At 42.5% G+C, this 14,100-nt stretch overlaps 2 protein-coding genes across 3 annotated transcripts in view; both read left to right on the top strand.

The window, feature by feature from the left end:
• Positions 1 to 6,159, top strand: part of ppp2r2ba (protein phosphatase 2, regulatory subunit B, beta a) — a 58,155-nt gene extending 51,996 nt beyond the window's left edge. The window contains exons 8-10 of one of the 2 annotated variants that reach the window (XM_054791892.1): positions 2,237 to 2,328; positions 2,413 to 2,536; positions 3,294 to 6,159. In XM_054791892.1, the coding sequence (XP_054647867.1) occupies positions 2,237 to 2,328; positions 2,413 to 2,536; positions 3,294 to 3,449 (372 nt within the window). In that variant the 3' untranslated portion in view covers positions 3,450 to 6,159. The remainder of the gene's footprint in view (positions 1 to 2,236; positions 2,329 to 2,412; positions 2,537 to 3,293) is intronic. The other variant, XM_054791894.1, reaches the window with a different exon arrangement.
• A 1,940-nt stretch (positions 6,160 to 8,099) lies between these two features.
• On the top strand, positions 8,100 to 10,246 carry gpr151 (G protein-coupled receptor 151). Its single transcript, XM_054792402.1, has one exon. It carries the CDS (start codon positions 8,211 to 8,213, stop codon positions 9,528 to 9,530), a length of 1,320 nt encoding a protein of 439 aa, XP_054648377.1. The 5' UTR covers positions 8,100 to 8,210; the 3' UTR covers positions 9,531 to 10,246.
• Positions 10,247 to 14,100: the final 3,854 nt, after the last annotated feature.

Here is a 14,100-nt window from a genome sequence, read left to right as displayed (position 1 = left end):
CTGTATGTCTTTGTTGTGGTTTTCTGTTGTGAAGTCGGCCATTTTGCTTTCCGCCGGTGATTTTCGGGGCGAAAACCAGGGGTTGTATTTTGACGAATTAGTCCTAGGGATTTGGTCCGAATGAGCTCAAATGAAAATCACCGGACACTAGACAGATGGGCGATGTTAAATTGTGAAGCATTTTAGGCTGGTCCATGAGGTGTGGGCGGGGCATAGCGACAAACTTTGATTCTAACGTTGAACTTTGAACAGAACTGTAAACGTTAATAACTCGGCTCCACAAGGTCAGATCGTCATCATAATTGGTACTTATGATTAAGACATTACCTTGAAGCTATGTGTAGGTCACTTCCTGAATTCTTCTCGACGACAGGAAGTATCAAACAAAAAGTTTGCGATGTGTATTAGCCTTCTCCTCCGAGGAGATTTTTCCGATTGACATCAAATTCAGTAGTATGACTGCCTGCAGATGGTCACATCTGGTTGAAAAACGTATACGGCAAGTGAGAATTCCAGCCTGAACAATATAGTGCAGCTCCCAAATGAGACCACCCGAATTCGACTGACAAACGCCACCTATAAATTGTGAAAAAATTATCCCCCGCCACCCGTTTCACAGATCTTTACGAAATTTGGTGGAGACATCACTCGTGACAGGACGCACAAAAAAGTCTCAAAAACCCATGTTCAAAAACAAACAGGAAGTCGGCTATTTTGATTGGAAGCGGCCATTTAGGCCAAAAACCAGGGGTTGCACTGGGGCAAGCTCCTCCTTAGGGACTTTGAGCAAATGAGGCCACATGAAAATCACAGATACCACACACATGGGCGATTATATATTGACAACCAATTTAGCCCACGAATGTGGGCGGAGCCTTGGAGACTCTCCAAGCAACACAAAACTCAAATAACTTCACTCCAGAAGGTTAGACTTCTACAATAACAGGTGTGTATGACGGAGATCACACCCTGGAGAGATTCATATTCAACAGTGCCTCCTTGTGGTGACAGGAAGTGACCTCAAAACATATGCCTGATACTCCTCAGAGTTATTGTTTTGAATCACTTTTACAGCTATAAAGGTCACATTAAACAGATTGATGATATGAAGCATTACGTTTCATTACATGTGGTGGGTGGAGCCTGGTGACAAGGACTGCTCCTCCATTAACCATACAGACAGTCATAACTTCACTTCACATCATCAGATCTCCTTCAAAACTGGCATGAGGGTTAATGGCTGGGGTCTGGTCATGACTACATTTTCATATTGACGCCAATGGCGCCACCGACTGGTGGAAATGTATAGCGCCTCTAACTACCTTCTACAATCTACATGGATCGTCCCGAGATTTTTAAGATTGTTTGGGGCATGGGACAGGACATGGCCACCTTGGCACCGGTGACGCCCTCTGCTGGTCGAAAATTATACATGTCATAACTCCCTTCCACATGGCCAGACCATTCTGAAAGTTTTTATGGTTGGTTAGGTCCCCTGCCAGTCGTGACTATGTGTATACATGGACTAAGATGACGCCCCCTACTGGATAAATATTATCCACCCATTTATTTTCTATGCCGCTTATCCTCATTAGGGTCGCGGGGTATGCTGGAGCCTATCACAGCTGACTTCGGGCAAGAGGCGGGGTACACCCTGGACTTGTCGGCAGCCAATCGCAGGGCACATATAGACAAACAACCATTCACACTCACATTCATCCCTATGGACAATTTTAGAGTCTCCAATTAACCTAACATGCATGTTTTTGGATGTGGGAGGAAACCGGAGTACCCGGAGAAAACCCACGCATGCACGGGGAGAACATGCATACAGAAATGCCCAAGGGAGAATCGAACGCAGATCTTCCTGATCTCCAGACTGTTCCTGTGTTGGCCAACATGCTAACCACTAGACCACCGTGCGGCCCTATTTCTTTTAAATCCTTTAAAAATAAAATAAAGTCAAAGTCAAAATAAAGTGCCTGAAAATGAAAGAAAACATGTAAACTAACTAAATAAAGTTTGATTGTGACCAGTGTGGGTTCCTGCATTCTTTTTTGATAAATGCGCTTACAGATATAATTAGTATATAAATAACAGCAACATTGAGTCAACAAAACAAGTTTAACTCCTTTTTCTTTGCTGTTTTCTTGTTTTAAAGCACATCTGTAATTATTTTTGTCAGCAACATAGAAAATATCAAGTCATTGTTACCACAACGCTGTTGTTGTTCTAGGTGCACGACTACTTACGGGGGAAACTTTGCTCACTTTATGAGAACGACTGCATCTTTGATAAGTTTGAGTGCGTCTGGAATGGATCGGACAGGTAAGAGTCCCTCCGTCTTGACACCTTCATCATACTGTACATATTGTACCACCAAGCCTCCATTCTCTTCTTCATCTTACTCAGCGTCATTATGACCGGCTCCTACAACAACTTCTTCCGAATGTTTGACCGCAACACCAAGCGGGACGTCACGTTGGAAGCATCAAGGGAGAACAGCAAGCCTCGAGCCATTCTCAAGCCTCGCAAGGTACAAACAGTGAACTGCAGTAAACCTTATAGAGCACAGTGTGTGGTCTGTGTGCATGCAATGCATGTATAGAATGTGTGTATGTAATGTGGGCAACACTGCACCCTAACACTGCTAATACACGATATCGACTACAGTAAATATTGGTCACTAGAAGATCAGACATGTGGACTGAAATTTTAGCATTATTGTGTTCATAACACTGATCATTTTAAAACTCTGAAAATCATAATATCTACTTTTCTTTCCGCCTTGTGTCCATTTTTGTGCTTAGTGCTGATTTGTCCCACTTTTCAGGTTCTAGTAATGTAGCAACCTGCATAATTGATCAGTAAAAAAAAGTTAACGACAAGCGTCTCATAAAATAAGTATATTTGTTAGTATTTCATTCTGACTTAAGCTGTTTTATTTGGTATTGTAACAATAAGTATAATGTGTTTCATCTGTAAAAATATTTAAAGATGTATTTATTTATTTACATCGATTTTTATGTTTAATTTTTTTTTTTTAAATGAACAATTTCAAGATAATTAAGTCACTTCAAGTATTCCAGGAAGGAGGTGACTTGGTGAAGAAATAAAACGGATAAATATAAATAACTTAATTCTCTATACTGGTGGTATTAAAATCGTTTGAGTAAGAAAAACAATACGTTTTATTTCCCGTGTTCGCCTGCTTTTCCACAACTGGTACGGATGCTACTGTGTAATAAAGGCTGTAAAAATACTCGTCCTATTTGTGCCATGTTGTCCTGCAGGTGTGCGTGGGCGGCAAACGTCGAAAGGATGAAATCAGCGTGGACAGTTTAGACTTCAGCAAGAAGATCCTTCACACCACATGGCACCCGCACGAGAACATCATTGCTGTCGCAGCCACCAACAACCTTTACATTTTCCAAGACAAGGTCAACTAAAACACGATGTCCCTGCTTCACCCCTGACCTCTTCATGTGTGGGGCATTGGAGGGGTGTTTTTATCTAGCAGAGAAAAGCCGTATGGAGCCCCGATCTGCCTTCTTCGGGCTTGTTGCTGCTCACGTGATTTGCACTGAGGACGTCCAATTCTGGAATCAGTGATGAGTGTTGAATTTATTTCACGAAAGGGAATCCTGTGCAGAAAGACGACAGCTGCATGAGCAACAGGATGTAGCAGCCCTCTGGACCCTGGAAGAAAAATGGGAGGGCGGATACAGTGAAATCTTCCCTGCATCCCTGCAAGAAAAGGCATCCTTTTTGGACAGCGCAACCTGCTGATTCTGTCTTTTCTGTCTGTGGTCAGTCTTTCTAATTGTCGCGTCCCCACGCTTGGACGACTGTAGTCCGTGATGTGAATGAGGCTATTTTTATTCATGCTTTTATTTAACGCTGGTTTGTTTAGCTGCTGTGGTGCCTTCTTTTGGTATCTGGGGATTCAATGTAAGAAGGGTCGGGGTGGGGGGGATTGAGGCAGAAGTGTGAATGTTTTGTTTTGTTTCCTGTCTGTCAACTATGAACAAAAATGAGAGAGGAGTAAGGCCCCCAAAATCTAACACTATGATGTGTACATTAGTTCCAACCCTGCAGATACTTTGCAAGCCAGCACGTACAGTATTATCACTATGCCCTGGATAGTTCTATTGGATAGTTCTAAAAAAAAAACAAAAAAACAATCTTTCCATTTAGAAAGTTCATTATAATTCTGACATGTTGCATGTAAAGGACGTAATCCTGATGACTTCGACACTCCGTACGAGGCACAAGTGTTGCATTCCATCTCAGATTGTTTACATCTTGTTGCAGGAGTGTGCAAACATTTCAACATATGGATTATAGCACCTGTTAAGAGCCAGCGTCACCTGAGGTAAGCACTAGAAAAAGGAAAAAAAAAAAAGGTCTAAGCAAACTCTGTGAAATCAGGGAATCGATACTGTACATGTCAAGAAATGTCTTCTAAACAACTTTCCTTTTGTGACACTTCTAATTGAAACAAAAAAAAACATTTTATAGCTCAGAATGTAATAAGAATGCAGTCTTTATGCTTACTGAACTTTTCTTTGATTAAAAAAATAATAAAGATGTGCAAGTTCAAAAGGGCCTTCCTGATACCTTGTGTGCAAGCAAGTAGTGTGAGGGCTCCCCCATGTGGACAAAAGGGGAACGACAGAATGGTTACTAACACGGAGGTATGTACAGTACGTACATTAGCTTATACAGTGGTGTGAAAAAGTGTTTGCCCCCTTCCTGAGTTGTTACTCATCTTTGCAGAATTGTTGTAATTGAGCCACACTGGAGGGTTTTCCAGCATGAACCGCCTTTTTAAGGCCATACCACAGCATCTCAATAGGATTCAGGTCAGGACTTTGACGAGGCCACTCCAAAGTCTTCATTTGACTTGCTGGTGTGTTTTGGATCATTGTCCTGCTGCAGAACCCAAGTTCCTTTCAGCTTGAAGTCACGAACAGATGGACGGACATTCTCCTTCAGGATTTTTTGGTAGACAGCAGAATTCATGGTTCCATTTATCACAGCAAGTCTTCCAGGTCCTGAAGCAGTAAAACAGCCCCAGATCATCACACTACCACCACTATATTTTACTGTTGGTATGATCTTTTTCTGTAATGCGGTGTTACTTTTACGCCAGATGTAATGGGACACACACCTTCCAAAAAGTTCAATTTTTGTCTCGTCAGACCACAGAGGTCCATAGGTATGAATGTGAGCGTGAATGGTTGTTTGTCTATATGTGCCTTGCGATTGGCTGGAAACCAGTCCAGGGTGTACCCCGCCTCTTGCCCAAAGTCAGCTAGGCTCCAGCATATCCGCGACCCTAGTGCGGATAAGCGGCATAGAAGACGGATGGATGCTGGAAAACTATTACAGGTGACTACTTCTTGAAGCTTATCAAGAGAATGCCAAGAGTGTGCAAAGCAGTAATCAGGGCAAAAGTTGGCTACTTTGGAGAAAGTAGAATATAAGACATGTTTTCAATTATTTCACACTTTTTTGTTAAATACATAATTCCACGTGTTCATTCATAGTTTTGATGCCTTCAGCAAGACTTTACAATGTAAACAGTCCTGAAAGTAAAGAAAACGTAGTGAATGAGAAGGTGTGTCCAAACTCTTGGCCTGTACTGTACACAGTACCAAATTATTATGCAAATGATATAAATTACAGTCATCATCATTTTCAAAACATCAACCCTAAGTGTACAATTTGAATGTTATTGAACAAATCTCCCAGTGATAACAGCATTTGTTTCAAAAATAAAAACTTATAATGCACTGTTCCACGTTATTATACACAACAGGGTTTCAAAGCATTTCAGTGGTTGTTAAGAACCAAAAATGGTCATTTGTTGAATTTGCAGCATAAGGAGGTCATATTTACTGAAAGCAAAAGCTTTCAATCACTAACATTTTAACAGGCCAAGTTACATGTTAACATAGAGTAAGATCCCTTCTTTGATATAACCTTCACAATTCTTACATTAAACTTGTGAGTTTTTGGAGTATTTCTGCTTGACTTTCATTGCGAGATGTCAGAATAGCCTCCCACAGCTGCTGTTTTGTTGTGATCTGCCTCCCACCCTCATAGATTTTTTGCTTGACGATGCTCCCTACGTTCTCAATTGGGTTGAGGTAAGCGGAAAAAAGGGGGCCAAACCATTAGTTTATCTCCTTTTATGCCCATAACAGCCACTGACAGAGAGGTAGGTGTTCTTTGCATAATGAGATGGTGAAGTGTCATGCATGAAGGTCATTTCGCTACAGAAGGTTTGATTATTCATATTGTACCATGGAAGAAAGTGGTCAGTCAGAAATATTACTTTGCTGAGGTCATTTTCATACCTTCAATGACCATAAAAGGCCTACCAGCTCTCTGCCAATGATTCCGACCCAAAACATGACTCAGCCACCTCCTTGCTGACGTCACAGCCTTGTTGAGCTATGCTGGCCATACTCTACTTCACCTAAGGTTGCAAGACCCTCATCAGTAAACAGGATTGTTTGAAAATTAATCTTCGTGTCTTTGTTGGCCCACTGCAACTGTTTCTGCTTGTGAGTATTGGTTAGGGGTGGCCAAATGGTACCGTAGGTTTATGCATAACTGCAAGCCTCTGGAGGATCCTACACCTTGAGGTTCATGGAATTCAGAGGCACCAGCAGCTTCAAATACCCGTTACCTGCTTTGTAATGGCTTTTTAGCAGGTGCTCTCTTGATTCGATACATTTGACTGGCAGAAACCTTTCTCATGATGCCTTACTCAGCACAATCCCGCCTGTCATCTGAATGCGCCACAAATGCCATCAACGTTTTCATGCCCTGTCCAAGGCATTGCAATATTTGACGCTTTTTTGTCAGCAGAGAGATCCTTTTTCTTTGCCATATTGCTTGAAATCTGTGGCATGCTTAATAATATGGATAAACAATCATTTTTAAGTAGTTTTCTTTTAATTGAGCTCACCTGGCAAACTAATTCTCACAGTTGTCCGAGATTGATATCAGTAAGGCAAAGAGCCTCAAGACACAATGCCATCCCTGAATTTCATTGTAGAACAAAAATATCTATGTTTATGATACTAAAATCCACAATCATTTGGAACACAGTGTATGTATATATAATGTACATACATATACATAAATACAGCATATACAGTACATATATATTTATACATGTACACATACACAGACATACATCTATATGTTATATATTATCTATTCGCAGTATTGCGCTCCTCTGGGCAGAGATTTCAGGTGTTTTTCCTGGTATCTGTTGGAGCCATCCAGTCTGTGAGTGACTGCCCCCAGTTCCCCGATCACAACTGGCACCACTGTTGCCTTCACTCCCCATATTATATATATGCTGTGTATATATATACAGTATATACAGGGTGTCCCAAAAAACATATCCACACTTTAACTTGTGGTTTATTATAATTCGTTCAATTTTCAAAATGTAATAGAATTTACTGACATCTTTTTATTGTTTTGTCACTGCCTGTTCTCAAACTGACGTCTGTTCTAGTCCAGACCCTGCTGACAACGCAAAGCAATGGAATGGCACACAAGACAAAACAATTCCCTCGGTACTTGGGGGCGTTCACGTTCAATGGCTGCTCCCAATTCAGCGACTGTTCCAGATCTCATAGTGTAGACTTTGTCTTTTAGGTATCTCCATTAAAAAAAAAGTCTAGTGGTGTGAGGTCTGGTGAACGGGGGTGCCCCATCTTGCTGAAAATAAAACATCATCTTCAAAGTCTTCTCTAATACTTGGCATGAGAGACTGTTGCAGCAAGTGTATATACATTTTTGGGACACCCTTTATAAACATGCGGTATTTTCTGTATTTAATGAAGTAGTTGTGGTAGTATTAGTGAATTGTGCGTAAGAAATATTAGCTTTATGGTACAGTCTCCTTAATTGGCCTCCTGAGACTTGAGTCTCCACGCCTTTTTTCAGCTGGGGACACCAGCTGTCAATCAAACAGCATCTTTATAAGAAGCCACCCTCGCTGCAGCATCGTGTGTCAGGATAAATCCTCACACAGACAGCAGCTCCCCTGTGATCACAGACTCAGGATCAATATTATTAACAATATTCATCGAATATTTTTACATATTTTGTGGGCAAACCTTTTCTACTTCCTTGAGGTTACTGTATTTTCATATCATCTCGCTGTTCTTTTGGAAGAGATGGACAAACTCTCTGGGAACAATTTAACGGTGGTAAACGGCTCCTTAAACCAGTGGTCCTCCAGTGACGGGGGCTCCTTCCAACATTTGGACCCCGGGGAGCTGAGGGTGCTGATGCCGTCCATCCTTGGTGTCATTTGTGTGCTGGGTGTCATTTGCAACCTCACAGCCGTGGCCATCTTGTTCTCCAACGCTCACAAGGGCAAACTGTCTCTTATCAACTCGCTCATCTTCAACCTGATGTTCGCAGACAGCCTGGTGCTGCTTTTCACTGTTCCCTTCCGGGCCGCCGCCTTCTCAAAGACCGGCTGGACTCTGGGCTGGGTGGTGTGCAAGACGTCTGACTGGTTGCTTCACTCTTGCATGGCGGGGAAGAGTTTCACCGTGGCCGTCATGGCCAAAGCCTGCTACCGTTACGTGTCCAACCCCACCAAGCAGGTGAGCATCCACCTGGGCTCCATCCTCGTGGTGCTCTTCTTCATCTGGCTGTCAGCGTGCACTGTCACCATCCCTCACTGGCTCTTCTCGACCTTTGAGCGAGGGCTTCACGGGCTCATGTGTGTGCTCCTCGTTCCGCCTGAGGCGTGGAAGTTCATGTCTGTGTACACAAAGGCATATCCACTGGGAGTCTACTGCACCCCCCTCAGCTTTGCCCTCATATACTTCTGGAAGGCGTATGGCCAGTGCCAGCGCCGCTCTAGTAAAACTCAGAATCTACGCACACAGATCAGGTCCAGGAAGCTCACCTTGATGCTCTTCAATCTCACAGTTGCCACAGCTATCCTCTGGCTTCCACAGTGGGTGGTGTGGCTTTGGGAGCGCCACTCTGCAGCATCAGGAGGATCTCACACCTTCATCTCATCTCCTCCTCTTCTCATCACCCTCTGCGCTCAGCTGCTCACCTTCTCCCTGTCGCTCATCAACCCTCTCATTGTGCTCTCACTCTCCGAAGAGTTCAGAGAGGGCTACCGCGGGTTGTGGCGGCGCCTTACCCTGCGCAAACAACCTCCCGTAAAGCCAAAACCTGGACCTCACAAACCCACATCCCTCCAGTCGCCATGCCCCAGACCTGAGACCTTGGGCCAGCTGAGGGTGGAGAGGAGCCCAAGCACCAAGCCAGGAACCAGCAGAGATACCCAGCTGGAGCAAAGTGTCGACAAGGATGGGATGATCTTGCCTGATGTGGAGCAGTTCTGGAACGAGAGGGAGACGGGTTCACATTTGGAGGAAAATGACCCGGTGCCGTGGGAGCACCAGGACCACCGAGAGAAATTAACAACATCATCCTCAGCATCATCACCATGGCAACAGCAGCTCTGATGAATAGATTGCAGTATAGAACCATTGGTGTTGTGTGTACTTGTCTTGTCATGTTTGTGGGGTATCGAGTACAATTAGTGAGGAATACTGCTAAACCAGCACCGACTTGAACATTGATGATCATTTCTCCGAACCAGCAGAGATCTTTACAGGGTTCTTTCATTCCATGTATATTTTGAAATTGTTAGTCGTCGGTGAAATGGAAATTCCATGTTTGTAATTTTGACATTATTGAGATATAGTGAATCTTGGGTAATGTTTGGTCTTTTGGTCTAATCCTGGATATTGGGGGGGGAAAAGAACACAAAAACCTGACAGGAATCTCATGGTGTTGTTGAGTGGTCACTGATGTACTGTATCTCTAATTGCATCCTGTAAAATGATCTGCAGTGGAAGTAATTAGTGATGTGCTTTTTGCAAAATATGCACACAAAAGTTATTAAGTTAATTATGTACTGATATCTAATTAGATTGAAAAGCAATGTTGTGTCCAAATCATCACAATTGTCATCACTGATATATTTTGGTAATTGCAAAGTTTTATTTGCCACTATTTTTCATGAATTTAACATCTGCTATTCTTCTTACATGTTATTTTTATGATGTTGCAACAATTAAGCAAGTTCTGAGCGCACCTCAGCATTACCACCATTACCAAGTAAGTGGAAGTAGTTTCTGTGAGGCTTATTGTGCATTTGTGTATGTGCTACCAGTGTTTACAATAAAGTCATCTCGAACAACTGTGGCTAAAAAAGGTCATGTCTGTCACACTCACACACATGCACACACACACACACACACACACACACACACCTACACACGCACGATGAAATGAAGGAATCAGCGGAAGATCCCCTGCTGCCATGAGGTCATTAAATATATTTTCATAAGGGCATCCATGGGCTCTAATTAGATTGAAAGGGCTTTCGTCTGAACTCAGATGGAGCGCATTCAATGGACTTCCTCATTGATCTGCACGAAGCTGTAGGTCAAAACCTCTCACTCTAAGTAAACAACATGAGAGGAAACTCTGCCTGAGCTGAGCTGCGTTCTGCTATGCCACTGTAAAAAGATCTATATTCCAAATAATGCTGACAATGACGACATTGATTAAATGCATGATGGCAGTTATGGAAAGAAATGCTGGAGGCAAGAGTCCACCCTGACGCCCTCTCCTCCTTATGACATTTTCATCTCATGAATCATTGATGCTGACCTTTTATTGCTTGAAGCAGGAGCAACACTTAACTCCATAACCCACCATCAGTCCCGAGGGTCGAGTCCTGCATGGCTATAACTGCTGAGAAATACACTCATAGTTAAAAATAACAACGCACAACGTGGTTGGAGAGAAACCTTTTTTTTACTCTGCACAAATCAGCCATTGTCTATTATATTGCACTAAATACGAGCTCCAGTGCTCTCTAGAAGTATTGGAACTGTGAGGTCAATTTCTTTATTTTTGCTGTAGACTGAAAACATTTGGGTTTGGCATCAAAAGAGAAATACCAGACCCAAAAGCAACATTGCAGCTTTTATTTCCAGGTATTTACATCTGGATCGGATGCACAACTCAGAAGATAGCACCTTTTGGTTGAACCCACCCAGTTTTCCTGTGAGCAAAAGTACTGGAACATGCCATTCACGAGTGTGTTTTGTTGCCCAGATGTGTCCTATTGCATTGCTTATTCAACCAATTAATAGCACCGAATGTCGACACTCAGTTTCAGATTGGGTAGGAAAGGTTTTGCCTGTAGAGACTGCATTTAGAGATGAAAACAACATTAAAGCCAGAGAGCTGTCTATGGGTGAGAAATAAGCAAGAGTTAATCTGAGAGGAAATGGAAAATCAATCAGAACCATTGAACAAACATTGGTCATAGCTCCGACAACCATTTGGAATTTCCTAAAGAATAAAGAAACCGCTGGTGTACTAAGTAACAGATGTCAAACAGGTAGATAAAAAAAAAAAAAACATCAGCAGATGATGACCGAAACATTGCAAGAGCTGTAAAGAAAAACCCTAAAACAACTGTTAGTGTCACCAGAACCAACCTGCAGAGGTCAGGAATGAAAGTATCACTATCGACTGTTCAAAGAGGAATTTATGAACAAATGTAAAATGGCTACGCCAGAACATGCTGACTACTAAAAGAATAGGCAGGCCAGGCTGGAATTTGCAAAACATACAGAGAAGGGTCTAAAAAGTGAATGAGTCCAGAAAACATTTGTCTCACATTTGTGCTTTTATGTGATTTTTGCGTCCTGCTGGTAGCCCGAAGGTTTGGGAGGTTGCCCCCACCTCCTGGACTGTGAAAGTGTTGGTGAAGAAAATGAGATTTTGCAATAGACCAGCGGGGCTGAAAATGAATGAAAACTGACCCATCAGAAATGTGGCATTTTTGGGTCCTGCCGGGACCCCCCATGGGAGGTTATCTCCACCTCCCGGAGCAGAAAAGTGCTGTTAAAGCAATTAAAAACCAAAAAACTGCAGAAGGGACCACCTTACCGCTTTTGCAGAAAATCTTAATCTCAAAAGAGTGGCAATTTCTGCCATTTTTTGATGTGCATCCAGGACCCCCGATGAGGGTGTGGGAGGTTTCTCTCATCTCCCAGAAAGCAGAAGAGTGCAGTTTTCAGCAAAGTGTAAGAGGAGGACCCTTGGGCAATTTTTACTTCAACTTGCATCAACTGCCTACAGCCTCATTGGTGTCCTGGCAGGACCTAAAGAACATGACATCTTTGCACTCTACGACAAATGGGAAGTATTGTATGTTGTTAATAACCATCAAGCAAATCAGGCCTCGATCCAAAAGAAATGTGTGGAAAAGGTTGAGCTCATCAACAGTACAAGTACAACTCGGGCATCATTAGGTCTTTCTGCAGGTGGGGTCATCTTTTTAGCACCCCGCTGGTGTGTCACCCTAGTGTTCCATCCCTCAGCCAATCATCATCGCTTAGAAATGAATCACCGCAGGAAGTGACATGCTAGTCAAATGCTAATTGTGCTCAGCGGGAGAGCCTGCTTGCAATTAAATCTGTTTCCCACCAGTACAGACATCTGTCCCTCAAGTATCACCTGAGGGTCCTGCTCCTCAGTCCACATAAAAGTTGTCAGTATACGACTTATCGTGGTTACAAATGCACTCTCGTAGATTAATTACAAATGTAGTTTTGGCCATCAAAAACCAATACTCGCTCGAAAACTAGTTACAGCATACATCTGCGGAAGAACACGGGCCAAATGCAGCGCCGGAATGGCGGGTATGCCTCGTGCTGGGTGGATGAATACAGTGTGTGCCTGCTCAGCTACACTGAGGAAGAGTAACATCGCTTATTAGTTCTCTTTTTACACTTCATTATGTCTCCCAAGCGGCAGTGCGCCAAAAAAAGGAAAGCCGTCCCCATGGAAGTGAGAATGAACATCATAGAAAGACAGAAGAAACACATATTGCATATTGTAGAAATACATTTTCTTTTAAAAACAGAAAAAAATGAAAATATTGAGCAAAAAACGCAAAGTTGGTGGAAAGAGTTGGACACCCCCTACACAAATGTCCAAGTACGTTGGAGCCATTGAAAATGAACGCATGCTACATAAATTCTAATACGGTCCGATGCAAAAACTGAAATCTAAGCAAGTTCAAATCAAAGTCAACAATGGTTATTTTTGACTAACAAGATATTTTGTCATGCTAAATTTCTTATCTAAGTACTGCGTGCTAAACTTGTGTAATTTAAAATGGTTTTATTGGCGGAGTGTCACGTTTGGGCTGAGCTGTCGGAAGCTTGACGCCCAGTATGCAGAGGAGAGGCGGTGGAGTGCAAATAAAAGTATTTCAATTGCACAGGTGCAGGAACTCACAACAGATCAAGAACAAAACCAAAACCGACAGAGGAAAAAAGCTCTGTGTAAAAATAATACAAAAGTAGCATAAACAGGTAAGTCAATTCTTTTAGGTGACAGCACCGATAAGGAGACGACGTACATCAACAATATCAACAATGAACCGGCGCCGCACGTTCGACGGCGCTGGCCTTTTAACCGCCACAAATGTTAATTGACCGCAGCTGCGCGGCCACCAGGCGTAAAGCGACTGCCTCTTCCTCCCCGGAGAAGGCGCAGCCCGCCAAAATAAGAGCGCAGGACAGGAGACGCTTGCTCCTGTCCTGCAGAACGTGACAAATGAGTTTAATTTATGTACAAGTTAACATTGGAATACTTCACATGTTTACAAATCACAATTCCACATGTCCGTAAAGGAGTAGGAAGAAGCAAAGCTTAATTAATACATTTGTTCACTTTCCTGTATTCAACATGCACCCTTTACCAATTTTGGAATGATATAAGGTAATGATAAGGGTGTGTAATAATATGTTACAGTATAGTTTGTAGATAGATAAGTAATGAAGTTATAGTTGACATACATGTACATATTGCTTGATGATTAGGGAGTACAGAATACATAATACGTCAAGTAATCATAAGGAATGAAGACGAAGTAGTAAGTAACTTCAGGTAGCATTATACGTACCCTGTGGTTTAGAATTCTTCTCCCATTTTAGCACA

This window comes from Dunckerocampus dactyliophorus, chromosome 11, assembly GCF_027744805.1.
Source record: "Dunckerocampus dactyliophorus isolate RoL2022-P2 chromosome 11, RoL_Ddac_1.1, whole genome shotgun sequence".
NCBI lineage: Eukaryota > Metazoa > Chordata > Actinopteri > Syngnathiformes > Syngnathidae > Dunckerocampus > Dunckerocampus dactyliophorus.
The sequence above is the reverse complement of the archived record's forward strand: the minus strand, read 5'-3'. Positions and strand labels throughout refer to the sequence as shown.

Coding starts and splice junctions, on each gene's coding strand:
- gpr151 (XM_054792402.1), top strand. CDS start 8,211: ATGGACAAACTCTCTGGGAACAATTTAACGGTGGTAAACGGCTCCTTA.